General features: G+C 39.6%; 1 protein-coding gene across 4 annotated transcripts in view; it reads right to left on the minus strand.

Annotated features, from left to right (window-relative positions):
- Positions 1–15,895, minus strand: part of PTPRG (protein tyrosine phosphatase receptor type G) — a 690,680-nt gene that overhangs the window by 283,801 nt on the left and 390,984 nt on the right. For all 4 annotated transcript variants that reach the window (XM_057705084.1, XM_057705085.1, XM_057705083.1 and 1 more), the window contains exon 3: positions 12,380–12,559. In XM_057705084.1, the coding sequence (XP_057561067.1) occupies positions 12,380–12,559 (180 nt within the window). The remainder of the gene's footprint in view (positions 1–12,379; positions 12,560–15,895) is intronic.

Raw genomic sequence — 15,895 nt, forward strand, 5'->3', positions numbered from 1 at the left:
TTTGCCCATTTTTTGATTGGTTTGTTTGTTTTTTTGATATTGAGCTGGATGAACTGTTTATATATTTTGGAGATTAACCATTTGTTGATTCATTTGTAAATATTTTCTCCATGTTAACTTAGTCCTTGTAGCACAGAAGCAGCCAGACACAATATGTAAATAAATGGGTGAGGCTATATTCCAATAAAACTTTATCCACACTAAAATATGGATATAATTTTCACAGGTCATGGAATACATTTTGATTTTTTTCCAGCCATTAAAAAACATAAGAACAAGCAGGTGGGGTTTTCATTTGGTGATCCCTGGAATACAAGATATTTTAGAAGACAAATTATTGTATTAAACCAGTGTTCCAAAGCCAACATACCGATGAATTAGCTCAGTAGTGTCTTAAACACTGTTGATTACTCTCGCCGGTTACAGATTCTGTACATAACATTTTGCATCCAAAGGATGAAGCCAAAGCATTCTGAGTGCATCTGCTACAATACATCCAGGGACTCAGCAGCATCTTATACATATTTGATTTTACCTAAATCATTTATGTCTCTGTCAGGGGTCATTATACTTGTTTTACATGAATAATTAAAAGCATAATTAGGGAACTGTACAACCTGAAACACTAATCACATTTTTCATTTTACAGTATCTCTCACTAGAGCACACAGCACACTATATGCACATACCACCCCCACCTTGTGAAAATGGCTTAAATTCTTATTTACATATAACACTTGGAAGAAAGAACTTGCCCAGCTACCATGCAACAATTTTCTGATGGCCACTGAGAGCATGGCTCTGTTTCACCACAAAATATACCAAGGGTGGTTGCTCCAGAGCACAGAATGTAGGAAGAACTGTGAACTCACAGGATAAACAGATCTGGATGAGAATCTCCTTCTGCCACTTAACAGCGGGAGTGACCCTGGGCAAGTTACCTGACTTCTCTGTGTCTGGGTTTCCATCATTATTCAAATGGCGGTAACAGTGCCTACCTGGTAAGGCTGTTTTGAAGCCTGCAGAAAATCCAACACAGAAAGCACTTAACACGGTGCCAGCAATTCAACAAGCACCCAGTTAATGCGGGTTATTGTCAACCTATGCACAGCACAGGGTGACCACACAGGTGTGACTCTCCATTTGCTGACAGAGTTCCATTTTATTTTTTTATTATTTATTTTTATTTTATTTATTTATTTATTTATTATTTTATTGGCTGTGTTGGATCTTTTTTTGCTGTGCGTGGGCTTTCTTTGTGGTTGCGGTGAGTGGGGGCTACTCTTCATTGCGGTGCGCGGGCTCTTCGTTGCCGTGGCTTCTCTTGTTGTGGAGCACAGGCTCTAGGCACATGGGCTTCCGTAGTTGCAGCACATGGGCTCAATAGTTGTGGCTCATGGGCTCTAAAGCGCAGGCTCAATAGTTGTGGCACATGGGCTTAGTTGCTCTGTGCCATGTGGGATCTTCCTGGAGCAGGGATCGATCCTGTGTCCCCTGCATTGGCAGGCGGATTCTCAACCACTGCGCCACCTAGGAAGCCCCAGAGTTTCATTTTAAAGCAATGTTGTCTTTCCCACAAAACAAAACGTGTCCTTGAGCAGGGACAGTAAACAGCAAAATCAGTGTTGGCCCAAATACTTGAGATGTTAAGTGTTAAGTGGCTGCTTTGAATTTACTAAAACACTGAGCAAAAAACATATTCCCATTATTTCTATTCTTTTGGTCACATCAATGAAAAGAAAATCTCAATTTGATGCCCTCCACCTTTCTATGATACTCATTCATTTTCCCCTTCTACCGAAAAGTAAATATTTAAGCTAGAACTTAATAACGTTGGTACCTTTGATTTATTTCCATAGATCACAGACGTAATTTTTTACACAAGTCTATCCTTGTCAAATGCACAGGCTTTTGCATTAAGGTGTTGATAAATGAACTGATTTTAAAACAAAACATTTTAATTAAAATTAACTGCGTCAACAAAGAAAAACAGTAAGTAAATGATAATACGATAATAATAAATACATTTTAATTTAAATTTTAAAACAGTAACACTAAGAGCTGAATCTGGATAAGGCAACATTTAGGAAGGTAGCAGGCAACAGCTGAAGACTAGAGAAAGATGGGCCAGGAGGAAAAGGTGGGAGAGGTACCTAGGAGTGCACTTTCTAGAATGAGGCACTTGGCTGTTCAACGGCTAATGTGGATTGTGATGAAATCAAAGCAGAATGATGAAGAAGTGGAAGAAGCTGGGGGCTTCAAATGCAGACTTTCTTAACCTGTAGTCCAGAGTCCACAGCAGTAGCCACTCATGGACTTCGGAGTCTACACCCTCTTGAAACAGGAAGACAAATTCTGAGCATGGGTGCATAAATGAAGCCGGACTCTGGAGCCCATTGGGTCTGAATTTGAGTCCTAGATCTGCCACTATACAGTTTTGACAATGTTACTGCATTTCTGGGTGCTTTGGTTCCTGTTCTGTAAAACTGGAATGCTACAACAACTTCACAAGTTTGTTATGAGATCACAAGACTGACATGGGATGAATGCCCAGAACAGTCATTCATTCACCACATAATAGCATGAAGACGGCACTGTAAAAGTCCAGAAATAAACTCACACATATATGGACAATTAATTTACAACATAGGAGCAAGAACATAGGATGGAGTAAGGACAGTCTTTTCAATAAACAGTGTTGGGAAAATTGGAGAGACAGATGCAAAGGAATGAAACTAGATGACTATCTTACATTACACACAAAACTTAACTCAAAATGAATCAAAAACTTGAATGTAAGACCTGAAACCATAAAAATTCCTAGAAGAAAACATAGGCAGTAAACTCTCTGACATGGGTCTTACTGATGCTTTTGTGGATCTCACTCCAAAAGCAAGAAAAACAACAGCAAAAATAAACAAATGCAACTACATCAAACTAAAAAGCTTCTGCACAGTAAATGAAACCACCATCAAAACAAAAAGGCAAACCACCATCAAAACAAAAAGGCAATCTACTGTGTGGGAGAAGATATTTGCAATTCACATATCCGATAAGGGCTTAATATCCAAAATACTAAAGAATTCATACATGGACTTCCCTGGTGGCACAGTGGTTAAGAATCCGCCTGCCAATGCAGGGGACATGGGTTCAATTCCTGGTCTGGGAAGATCCCACATGCCTTGGAACAAGCCTGTGAGCCACAACTACTGAGCCTGTGCTCTAGAGCCCACAAGCCACAACTACGGAAGCCCGCATGCCTAGAGCCCATGCTCCACAACAAGAGAAGCCACCCCAATGAGAAGCCCGTGCACCGCAATGAAGAGCAGCCCCCAATCACCACAACTGGAGAAAGTCTGCACGAAGCAACAAAGATCCAATGCAGCCAAAAATAAAAATAAAGTGTACAATTAAAAAAAACTGTTAAAAAAATTGTTTAAAAAAGTGCTTGTTTGTGTCTTAAAAAAAAACAAAACTCTTACAACTCAACAACAGCAAAAACAAAAATTCCAATTGAAAATTGGGCAGACGATCTAAATAGACATTTTTCCAAAGAAGACATATAGACGGCCAACAGGCACATGAAAAGATGTTCAACATCACTAATTAATAGGAAAATGCAAATCAAAACCACAGTGAAATATCACCTCATACCTGTTAGGCTGGCTATCATCAAAAAGACAAGAAATCAGTATTGGCAAAGGTGTGGGAAAAAGGAAACCCTTGTGCACTGTTGGTGGGAATGTTTCCACTACACAAACAGTAAGACTAGAACTATCACATGACCCAGCTATTCCACTTGGGTTATTTATACAAAGCACATGAAAACTAATTTGAAAAGATATATGCATCCCTATGTTTATTGCAGCATTATTAAAACAGACAAGATATGGGGACCACCTAAGTATTTATAGGTAGATGAAAGGATCAAGAAGATGTGGTACATGTATATACAATGGAATACTACTCAGTCATCTAAAAGAACAGGGATGGGGAGGGTGGGGAGGAGTCACGGGAGGGAGGGGATATAGGGACATGTGTATAAATACAGCTGATTGACTTTGGTGTACCTCATAAGCCGGCACAGAGTGTAAAGCAATTATATTCCAAAAGAGAGCTTAAAAAAAAAAAAAAAAAAAAAAAAAAGAATGATATTCAACTATTTGCAACAACATGAATGGGCCTTGAAGGTATTAGGCTAAGTGAAATAAGCCAGAAGGAGAAAGACAAATATGTGTGATTTCACTTATATGTGATGTCTAAAAAAACAAAACATATTAACAAAATAAAACAAAAACAAACTCACAGATACAGAGATTAGATCAGTGGTTACCAGAGGGGAGAAAGGCCGCGGGGTGGGTAAAATGAGTGCAGGGGATCAACTGTATGGTAACGGATATAACCAGACTTGTGGTGGTGATCACCTTTAGTGTACACAGATGTCAAACTATAATGCCATAACCCTCAAACTTATATTTAAAAAATAGATAGCGTTGTATAAGTATTGTTTGTAAAAGTTATCCTAGGGAGAGGATCCACAGCTTTCACAGATTCCCCTTGTGTCCAGGCCCCCCCCCCCCCATAATGTAAAAATGCTCTACACAGGGGCAGGCGGGAGGTAGGAGTCACACCATGGATGAGGAATTACTTTCCTCCTGAGCTTGACGGGATGACCGAGTACCAGGCATTCACCACGTTCTTCCCAGGACATCCACTAACTGTTTATAAATTAAACTCAATGTGTCTAAATAATGCTGGCCTAAAGCAAATGTTCACACTAAAGTCTGAGTAAACAGCAGCAGATGCCAAATGTTAAAAAAAAAAAAAAATGGATGAGAAGGAAAATAAATCCCTTACTATCTTACCTCCACCACTTTCCAACCAATTTTTTAACACTACAAGATGGGAAAAGACTACCATTATTAGATTGTAACGGTGAGACCTCCAGACCACTGACAATTCCAGTGTCCATCAGGGAATGCTTTTAGGCTCCTCGTAAAAAGGGAAATGCCCTGGTCTGGAAGTTAAAACATACAAGCTCTAGTTCTAGCCTTTTACTAACTTCCCTGTAGGCACTGCCATTTATTTTTTCAAATATTTAGCAAGTAACTACTGGACAAGGAAAGGTAAGTAAATGAGACATTAGCTCCTGCCTTCATGGAGGTGGGAAAGCCAGGCTCCAGCAACTAAAGAGACAACAAAAGCAACCCTGCGAGTGGGAGAGGCAGTAAGTGGTGAGCATCCAACCCCAGACTGGAGAAGGACCTGAGGTGAGAGATGAGCTATGTTGCCAAAGGGCTGACAAGAGGGAGGCACAGCAGGAGGAAAAGCTCCTACAAAGGCCCTGTGGTAGTGGGAGCAAGTGGAGGAAGCCAGGGTGACTGGTGCCCAGAGAGCAGGGTGTGACCTAGAAGCGAGAGAGCAAAGCAGGGACAGTGAGTAGTGGGTCTGAATCCCCAAGGGAAATGAGAGGTCCTCGATATGGTGAGAGAGAACAAGAAAGAAAGAGGGAGAGACACACAGACATGATCAGATTAGGGAAATAAGGAGATTATTCTGGCTACTAAATGGAGAAGGCCTGGAAGGAAAGCAACATTGGTTGGTAGAAACAAAGTCAGGAAGTTACTGCATTCGATCCAGTAAAGAGACAGTGGACAGACAAGGTGAGTCGGAGCAGCCTGAGAGCGACAAGAGACACCAAGTCATGGGATTATCCTGGGGGCTCCGTTAACTCACTGCTAAACTGAGCCAGAGCAACAAAGTGGATTAGTAAACCCTTTAATCATACAACATAGGGCAGATGACAACCTAACAGAGGGTTCTGTGCCCCCAAAAAGTAAGGCACACTTCAAAAATTACCCTCAAAATTCAAAATTTTGAATTTAGTTTTGAGTCTAGTTACATAACATAGTGCCAGTTTGCCCATTCTATAATTGGTAAAGTAGGCTTCAGTCTACCCAGAAAATAGTTGCTACCACCTGAGCACAGGGACTGGGGCCGTGGGGATAAGAGGGAGGAAGTGGAGCTCAGCAGACAGGAAACAGGACTTGCAGCATGTCCTGCCAAAGAGAGACCCAGAGAAATAAGCTCTGACTTGAATTCTAGGGTTCAGGCAAGACTGAATAGCAACAGGCTGAAAAGAATCCAAGCATCTGGGTATCTGAAATGAGAAAAATTTAAAGTGAAGCGCCAAAGCACATTTAGCATCCTCCCAAAGAAGAATAGATCTTTTTTTAATTACATTTAAATTTTTGTTTTTGGGCAACCTTGAGCGAACACAGAAGGCTGCAGGGTATCATGAAGTCAGGGTTGGGCAGGCCCAGGGTCAGTGGCGCTGAACACCCAGATGTTTCCAAACATCTGTCTACTTGGCTGATGCTATGCTTTTAAGTCAGAAACCTTGGCAGGCTCTCTGCGAGCAAAATGACCAATTCATTAGTGGCAAAAACAAAACTCAGAGCTTAAAGAAAACAAAATGTGATCCAGGAAAGTGGACCCCACCCTGGACCATCTTCAGCGCCCACATTTACACCTTTAAGATCACTCCAAGGGGGTGGGGGGTGATGGAATAAAAATAAGTGGATGGTTTGGTATCAAGCAAAACTGGAAACCCCAAGAAAGTATACTTAGAAGGTCACTGTGTATTTCACTTGTCCAAAAGCCCTTCCCATCAATATATCAGGAAGAGAGGTTTTATTGAAATGAGGACATACTCAGATTTTCACCATCAACACCAGACTCTCTACTCCATAAACAGAGCAAGCAAAAACACTTTTCAAACTCTGGTTCTCATCTGCAGCCAGCTCTAAGGAAGACAGGAATAAGGGAGAGAAGGGGGCCAAAGCTAGGAGCTGGGAGTGAAAACAGACCAATAGGCAACAGTCAGAACCTTGTTACAAGGGTGGGGAAATTCGGGGAGATGTGAGAGGAAAGGCAGGAGAGAATGAAACCACAAAAAAGTGAAAGATGGAGATATACTCATCAAGAGAACAGAAAGAATAGAAATCAAAAGAAGAGAAAGCCCGAACAGAGATAAGAAGACAGGGACACACACATTTTCCTAGAACATTCCTTACCAATCTCAGGATTGCTAAAGGCTTTTTACATGCATGTGACGCTGGACAATCATACTGGTAATTGTGGAATGCCTTCTTGAGTGCGGGCTAAGTGTGCAAGTCCAAGAATTTGGGTAGAAATTAAGCATCATGAAAATCACCACTGAAAAGTCTGTAAGAAGCCCATTAAGGCAGCCTGGTACTGACTCTCAGGTAAGGCTCGCATCAGTTTCTCCAACAACCTTGGACCAGAACACTGATTCTTCAAGGGCAGTGCAGAGGCAGCAGTTAGTCTGAGCTGTAACTCCAGTGACCCACAGAACACAGCGTGTCTTTCAAGGTCAAACACTTGCTTAGCCCAGGGGAGCCTTGCCCTGTGGGCAAGCAGAGCAGCAGGGCCAAATGCTCCTTTTGCACTAAGCTGGGGGTACGTGCTCAATTAGGGAAGTAGCATGTGGAAATGACTGAGGCTGTTAAGGTTATATTTTTCTCTTTATACCAGCCTGCAATGAGGTTGTTCTTCTCTTAGTTTAAGTCTATGGGTTCTTTTTTTTTTTTTTTTTAATAAGAACTTTTATTGAGATATAATTGACATACAAAAAATTGCATATATTTAAAGTGTACAATTTGATTTTTTTTCTTATTAGTAATGTATATATGGCAATTCCAATCTCCCAGTTCATCCCAACCCAACCCCCCCACCCCCTACTTCCCCCCTTGGTGTCCATATGTTTATTCTCTACATCTGTGTCTCTATTCCTGCCTTGCAAAGGGTTCTTATGGTGCCACTTTACCATAAAAGTTTGAAGGAGCAGGTAAAATAAAGTGGATGCAATAACCTCCTAATCCTTGTCTGAATTTTACGGACTGAGCAACAGATTAGGATGTGGTTCCTGACCTACTTACCTACACCAATTTCCCCCATTTAGATCTACTTTCATTAATTTAGCAACTACTTCGTGAATCCATCTATACCAGGCACTATGGTATATGTAGACAAGTAAGAAGGTAGGCAAAGAAAAAATATAGTAAACCAACACAAAGTATGAAAATGGAATAACATTCATTACGGCAAATGCATTTACTATTTGTCCTTCGTATGGAGGCAAAAGAAAAAGTAGTGAAAAAACACAAAAACACTCTCCAAATAGTTAAAACTCATAGGAGACCATGGCTTATTAACACACATCAGAAGCACTATCTGAGTCCTAAACTCTGATCATGTCGCTAGAAGCCAAGGCTAGGCACAGCAAGATTATCTTGAAATGTTCTTGATGAGTGCATTATCTTTTCATTCTACAAAAATGAAAGAAAAGGAAATAACTTAAGATGAAGTCAAATGAGAACTGGCACAATAGACAGTTATGGCACTTTGGGAAGAAATAAGAGAGATGCTATCTGTCTTGTAAAGATATTTTAGACAACTTTCGAGAAGTGGGCTAGGTACAACCATGCTGCTCTATTGATTATGCGAGACTGGATATATAGCCCTCTCCAAGGGTTAAGACAGATATGAACATTAAAACTGTTTTATGGGAAAGTTACTGTCCATATGTAACAGGCTGCTTTAAATATTAACTTTCTATATTCATATTTTAATATCCAAAAGACAGTCTATTTAACAGATAAGTGACCTGTAAATTTCCACCAGAAAAAATAAATATTCCTCCCTGAATTTATTTTCTAGAAGAGAAAGGTTCAAGAAAAGAATTTTGGGGAAGAAAACTATGTGTTGCTTCAAAATTAATGATTAAAGGAAAATAACTTTTTTTGGCACCTAGATATGAAAGTTAGATATGAAATGAATGGCCATAACAAAGACAGACAATGTGGTTCATGACATATGGGGTTTTTTAAATTAAGCTTTTAATCCTTCTGATACCTGTAGAAACACATTCACTTGTAAGAAATAATACAGAGGTCCATGTCCCTTTTATCCAGTTTCCCCAAATGGTCACATCTTACAAAACGATAGTACAATGATATGTGTGTTTTTTAAACTGATATTATCTGGGTTGCCTACCACTACTATTCACTGTGTATATTATCAACTCCCACCTTTAATTCAGACACACAGCACACTGCACTGTATTCGTGCTATGTTCAACTCAATTTATATGATCCGAGCATAATTGACAAAGCAAGTGAATCTTCATTTCTCTAAAATACTGGAGTATTTATGAACTCACCTGGCATTGTAAGAACTGCAGAATAAAGAAGTTTCTAGGTTCATGCTTATTTAAAACAACAACAACAACACAGGCTGGTTTTTGAATCCAAGTTTCTAGACAAACATGAACTGAAACTCTTTTAAGAAAATAGAAAAACAATTTGATGTTCACGTTTAAAACTGCATATAAATGGTTGGCACTTTTTAAAAACTGCTCCTATAGAATCATGTTAGATTATTCATGGCATATGGGCCTGTCTAGTATGATGTCATAAATTTTGTAGTCATAAGTACAGTTGAAGTCACGAGGATTTATTTCTACTTCTCAGAAAGCCGTGCTTCTTCTGAAATTTCGGAGACAGATGCGTTCATATTTGGAGGGCTGTGCTCTGAAGTCACGCGCATGTGCCCACAGACAGGCAACAACTTGTGGATCACTCTGGGAAGCCAGCAGAGTGACAGAGATTGATAATCAGCTTCTGGAAGGCCAAGGTCATGAATCAACTTGCACTGAGTGAACCCTACACTCGTCTAAAACCTGTCACTGGAGATACCAAGCTGAAAGCTGTCACTGAAACGTGTTATCTCTGCAGAAGGCTGTCAAGCGTTGCAAGTCAAGAAGAAAACCATATCAGAGAGCCCAGTGAATTGCCTTTGGCAGGCTTCCGGAATGTGGCACCGAGGTGGCACTCAACTCCAGGATCTGATTACCCCAGCGTGGCAAAGCTCCCATCCACCACATTCAGATTGTCTGCAGAGTAATATTCCCATCACAGGTCTCCAAAGGACACTCATATTTGAAATATGAAGCAGGGCCACTAGAAGAGACATTCTCTATTGTAACAATAAAGCACATCATCTATACTGAGGGACTAAAGAGGTGGGGGTGAAAAGGTGTGTACAAATAACGTCACTGGTACACAAGTCTATCCTGAGCAGATGCTCAAATGAATGAATTAAAGTACAGGAGAAGGTAGCCTGCTATAAGGCACAAAGAACTGTTTACGGGGACATTACGAAGAAGAGCCCAAAGCCAGGAATCACTGTGCTCAATGAGGAACAATTCTAAGAACAAATCAGGCCAACCCAAAGCAATTAGCCATGAATAATCTCAGACAAATGTTGGTTTGGAGAAAGAAAACGGATTCCCAAAGTTGTATGTGCCGCCAGTTAGGTTAGGGAAGAAAAAAAAAAAAAGGCAACTCAGTGACCGACAACATGAATGGGACCAAAGGACACATAACGAAGTCATTTTAGCTCAGCATGGGGCTTCAGGCAGCCAAGGCTCCTGAAGGGAATACTAAGACTGGTTTGTAGAGACATTCTTGGTTACAAACGGATCCTTTCAAAAAGAGAGAGGGAGAGTTAGTTTTAATGGGTTGGGTTGTAAGAGTTGAAAAATAAGAGAAATATCTTTAGCACCAACAGAATCCCAGATAGCACTAGGCATAAGTGTAATATAACACCCAGGGATTTATTTTCAGATCAAACAGTGGGGCACAGCAAGGCATTCTCTGCTACTTCCATCGACATTCTGTAACTGCTATTTGCACAACAGTGATTAAGAGGAAAGCAGCTCTTTGCATTAGCAATGTTGAAAATGGGATATTTCATATTCATGGGCCCCAAGTGACAGATGAGGTAGGTAAAAGGAAGCAGGAGGATCCAACTACTAGTCTGATATATAAAGCGATAAGAGTGCTCGTCTGTATTCTAATACAATAACAAATATTAACAAAGTGAATTCTCAAGGAAGATAAGAATTTTATTTCCATTTGTGCATCTGGTACAATGTTGTCCAGCAGAACTTACTGCAATGATAGAATGTTCTCTATCTGCACTGCCTGATATGGTAGCTACTAGGCATATGTGGCTACTGAACATATGAAATGTGGCTAGTACAATACTACCAAAGTGATCTATAGATTCAATGAAATTCCCATCAAAATTCCAAAAGCAATTTTCACAGATAAAGTCAAAACTATCCTAAAATTCCTATGAAACCACAAAAGACACTGACTAACCAAAGCCATCCATAGGCAGAATAAAAAAGCTGGAGGCATTATACTTTCTGATCTAAAATTATATTACAAAGCCATGGTAATGAAAACAGTATGGAACTGGCACAAAAATAAACACAGCAAGCAATGGAATAGAATCTAGATTTCAAAAATAAACGCATGCATATTCGGTCAACAAACATTTGATGAAGGAGCCAAGAATACTCAATGGGGAAAGGATAGTCTTGCTCATAAATGGCGCTGGAAAAATGGGATATTCACATACAAAGAATGAAGCTGGACCACTACCTTGCCTCCCTCACAAAAATTAACTTGAAATAGATCAAAGACATCTAAGACCTGAAACTATAAAACTCCAAAAGAAAACATAGGGCAAAAGCTCCTTGACATTGGTGGCGGCAATGATAATTTGGATATGACACCAAAAGTAGAAGCAACAAAAATAAAAACAAACGAGACACCAAACTAAAAAGCTCTGAACCACAAAAGAAACAATCAATAAAATGAAAAGGCAAAATGTTATATGTCAGTTATATCACAAAAAAGCTGGAAAAAATAAAGGCCCCCCCTCCCCTATCCCCACCCCCAAAAATCCAAAGGTCTGAATATGTCTCCTCTGCTTTCAAACATTACAAACAGGCAACTTAAGACAGCGGAAAACAAAAACAAAACGAAAACGATATGTGGCTAGCAAAACGGAGGGAGCGAATTTTGACCTTACTTAGTTTTAATTAATTTAAATTTAGATACAGTCACATATGGCTAGTGGCCACCATATTAGAACAGATATCTAAAAGTTCATTCTATATACTCTCATGGACTGACCATTTAATCCTTACAATCCTGTGAGACTGGTACAACCTCATTATCCACAGACATTTTAATTTTTATCCTATCATATTTTTAAAAAATTTAAAGCAGAAAGTGGTTAGGCAGTTTGCCCAAAATCACACAGCTAGTAAAGCAAGTGGCCAGTTCTCAAACCAAGGGCCAGTTCCAAAGCTCTCACTCAGCTATATGTTCTCCATAGCAACGTGCACGACTAAGGGAGCAAGTCATGGGCAAGTTAAATGCCAGAGACACCAGAAACATTTCATGTTGTTCTGTAGATCGGTAAAGAAGACACAGCCTACCTGTTTTCCCTGTGTTTTTCATCCAGGTTTTGTTAGAAGACTCATTGTCGAAGCCATCAAGTTGCAGGTCCTGGTACTCTTCACTGACACGTGCATGCTGGTCTGCAATGTCTATGGGAGACTGCTGACGGCCCCCACAGCTGACACTAGATGTGACCCAGTGCTCAGGACCATAGGCACCTGTTAAGATGAAAACATGACTTCAATCCTCACGGCTCAAGGGTCAGGGATAACAATGAGTAAGACATACAAAAGTCAAGCACTGGATCTCCCCCAAGGTACATTATCTTACCTCTCCCCATCCTAAAGATGTCAGTGCATTGGAAAACAATCAACCCAAGCCATTTGCTTGACAGGGCAAGAAAATTTGAGGGAAAAAATGTTACTTGAGATAGTTTTGCTTCTTGATTTGTAATCAAACATTTGCTAACTTTGTAATCAGATTAAGGGAGTTGAGCAGAAGCACTGTCAGAGTTGTTCACATTTTAAAAATATTTTTAAATAATTTTCCTAAAATACATAGAGCATTTACTTGCAAGAAAACACCTTAATTTAGTATGTTCTGCTATTGTGAACATTATACTAAACACAACTTTCTTCTATGTTCTTGGAAATTTTTTGAACAGGAAAAGGAAAACAATTCAAAATTAAAAGTCACACAACACTGGATGAGAGTCATTACAAATCATGAGGGCAATGAGGTTTTTTCCTCTGGCTAACTGTGAGATGTTTTCAATGTTGAAACGCATATGTGTTAACTTTGAATGGATGTGTATTAAGGTTTGAAAGCATGTGTATTTTGAATATGTGTAGTTTGAATGCATGTGTATTTTGAACACGTGTAGTTTGAACGCATGTATATTAAGGTTTGAACACGTGTATTTTGAACATGTGTAGTTTGAACGCATGCGTATTAAGGCACTCACCTCTCTCAATCCCTCTCTGTCACAGGAAATGGGAGTGTAAAGTTACCTTCAGACTAGAATCAGCATGCATATAAATATAAAGACTTTTGGGGAACATATGCCACAGAAACAGAGGAAGAGAACGTAGCTACAACGCATCACCCTAATGGACAGGGATCAGGCAGAGACAGAGAAAACACATTACAACTGCGCCTCTGCCCTATGCAGAAATAATATATTCCAGAGGTGATGTCAACTAAGTTGAGAACAAGCTCTGAAATTTTTATGCGCTCTACTGTTAACCTTCTTGACATGACAAAGCAGAAGTAGTCAGCTGGGGAAATATATCTTTTGCTAGAAAGATTAAGATGAATCTCTTTTTTTGAGAATCAGACATAGAATAAATCTAAAATGTATACTTTTTAAAATTTTTTATTTTATATTGGCGTATAGTTGATTTACAATGTTGTGATTCAGGTGTACATCAAGGTGATTCAGTTATACCTATATGTACATCTACTGTTTCTCAGATTCTTTGCCCATAAAGGTTATTACAGAATATTGAGTAGAGTTGCCTGTGTTGTACAGTAGGTCTTCGTTGATTATCTGTTTCATATATAGTAGTGTGTGTAAACTGTATAATTTTTTTTTTTTTTAGTAGCAAATTCAAGTATATATACAGCGCTACACTCTACAGTCAGGTGGGGTTTATCCCAGGAGTGCAAAGTCGATTTAACATGCAAATATTTAATTAGTATAACATACAACACTAATAGAATAAAGAACAAAATCACATGGTCATCTCAACAGACACAGAAAAATTATTTGACAAATTCCAACACCAGGTCTTGGAAAAAACAGAAGAAAACTAGGACTCTAAAGGAACTTCTTCAATCTCCTAAAGGGAATCTAGGAAAAACTGACAGTTAACGTTATATTTAATAGTTCTATCAGTCAGGATTCTCTAGAGAAGTAGAACCAATAGGACACACATGCACAAAGACTTATTTTAAGGAATTGGCTGATACAATTGGCAAGTGAAAATATGTAGGGCAGGTCAGCAGGCTGGAAGCTCAAGCAGAATTTCTGTAATAGCTTTGAGGGAGAATTCATTGTTTGGCACCCTCAGTTTTGGCTCCTAAAGCCTTATGTTTAAATAAGCATAGACCCAGTATTACCTGCTACAAAAGAGATAAACCTCAAAAACATTATTCTAAGTGAAATAAGCCATAGGCAAAAGACTACATATTGTATGATTTCATTAACATGAAATGTATGGAAAATGCACATCTATAGAGACAGAAAGCAGGTTACTTTTTGCCTTTGGCTGAGGGTGGGAGCAGAGTTTTACTGCAAATGGCTTGAGGGACCCTTTTGAGGGGATGGAAATATTCTGAGATAGGATTGTGGTGGTGGTTGCGTAACTCCACAAAGTTACTAAAATGTGCTGAATTGTACATTTTAAATGGATGAATGTGACAAATAAATTATACCTCAATAAAATTATTACAGTTTTTTAAAGAAAACATTTTATCTGCTCATAATTTAGTGAGTGGTTACTGCTTAGAGTCTCTCAGGCAGATGTCAGATGTCTGCTGGGGCTGTTATAATCTGAAGGCTCAGTTAGACCAAAATGGAATACCATTGTCTCTGGAATGACAGGGAGGTGGGCATTTAGGAGCACTGACCTCTCTGTGCAGCCAAAAACCCACGCATAATTTACAGCTGGCCCTCCGTATAGACGGGCCCTCTGTATCCACGGTTCTGCGTCCGTGGATTCAGCCAACCACAGATTGTGTAGTACTGTCGCATTTACTGTTGAAAAAAGTCCATGTAGAAGTGGGTGCATGCATCCACGCTGCTGTTGCTAGGTGCTGACTAGGAGCTCACCTGGAGCCTCGAACCTAAACTGTATAATTTTTAAAAGATAAAATTTAGGCTTCCCAATGAATAAAGTTTATTGTGTATATAAACAAACATACACATATACTTGTATTCCTAGGGTTTTTTTAGCTTTAAATTTCTTCACATATCAAATAAAAGAGGATGAATGGCCAAAGTAACTTTAGGAGACCAACCCATCCATGAACCCATATTTTTCCACCTCACTCTATACTTGGCTCTGTATGATGAAAGACACAAGGACACCTTAACATAGGTCTCCCTCCTACTAAGTAAGAGTCCACACCTGTGCCCAACCTACCACCACACACTCACTGGCCACGACTTCCCCCTCCCCCTAAGACTGATATAGCTCACACCTGATATAAACAGTGGTACCACGAAAAAAGGAGCAAACGCAGACGATCTTTTCAGTCACAGTAATGGAAGCTTCATGGCTGTAAGAGCAATTGACAAAGCTCCCCTAAAAATGATTCATATGTTTGCTATTTGGCAAATAGCTGGGCCTCACTCTATGCTTGGGTCATCTTCCTGAATCCTCACCCAAAACAGTAAGATAAAAGAGACTATCAGAAAGAACACGTTCACTGATTGGCAAAGATTCAGCAATCTCGGGGCATGTTTCAAAATCACTTATAAGTGCCGTAACACTTTCTAGAAAAAGTTAACCGCCATATGCTTTACTGTAGGACTCCAACTAAATTAGGAA

The sequence above is a fragment of the Hippopotamus amphibius genome, chromosome 13 (genome assembly GCF_030028045.1).
Source record: "Hippopotamus amphibius kiboko isolate mHipAmp2 chromosome 13, mHipAmp2.hap2, whole genome shotgun sequence".
NCBI classification, from domain to species: Eukaryota; Metazoa; Chordata; class Mammalia; order Artiodactyla; family Hippopotamidae; genus Hippopotamus; species Hippopotamus amphibius.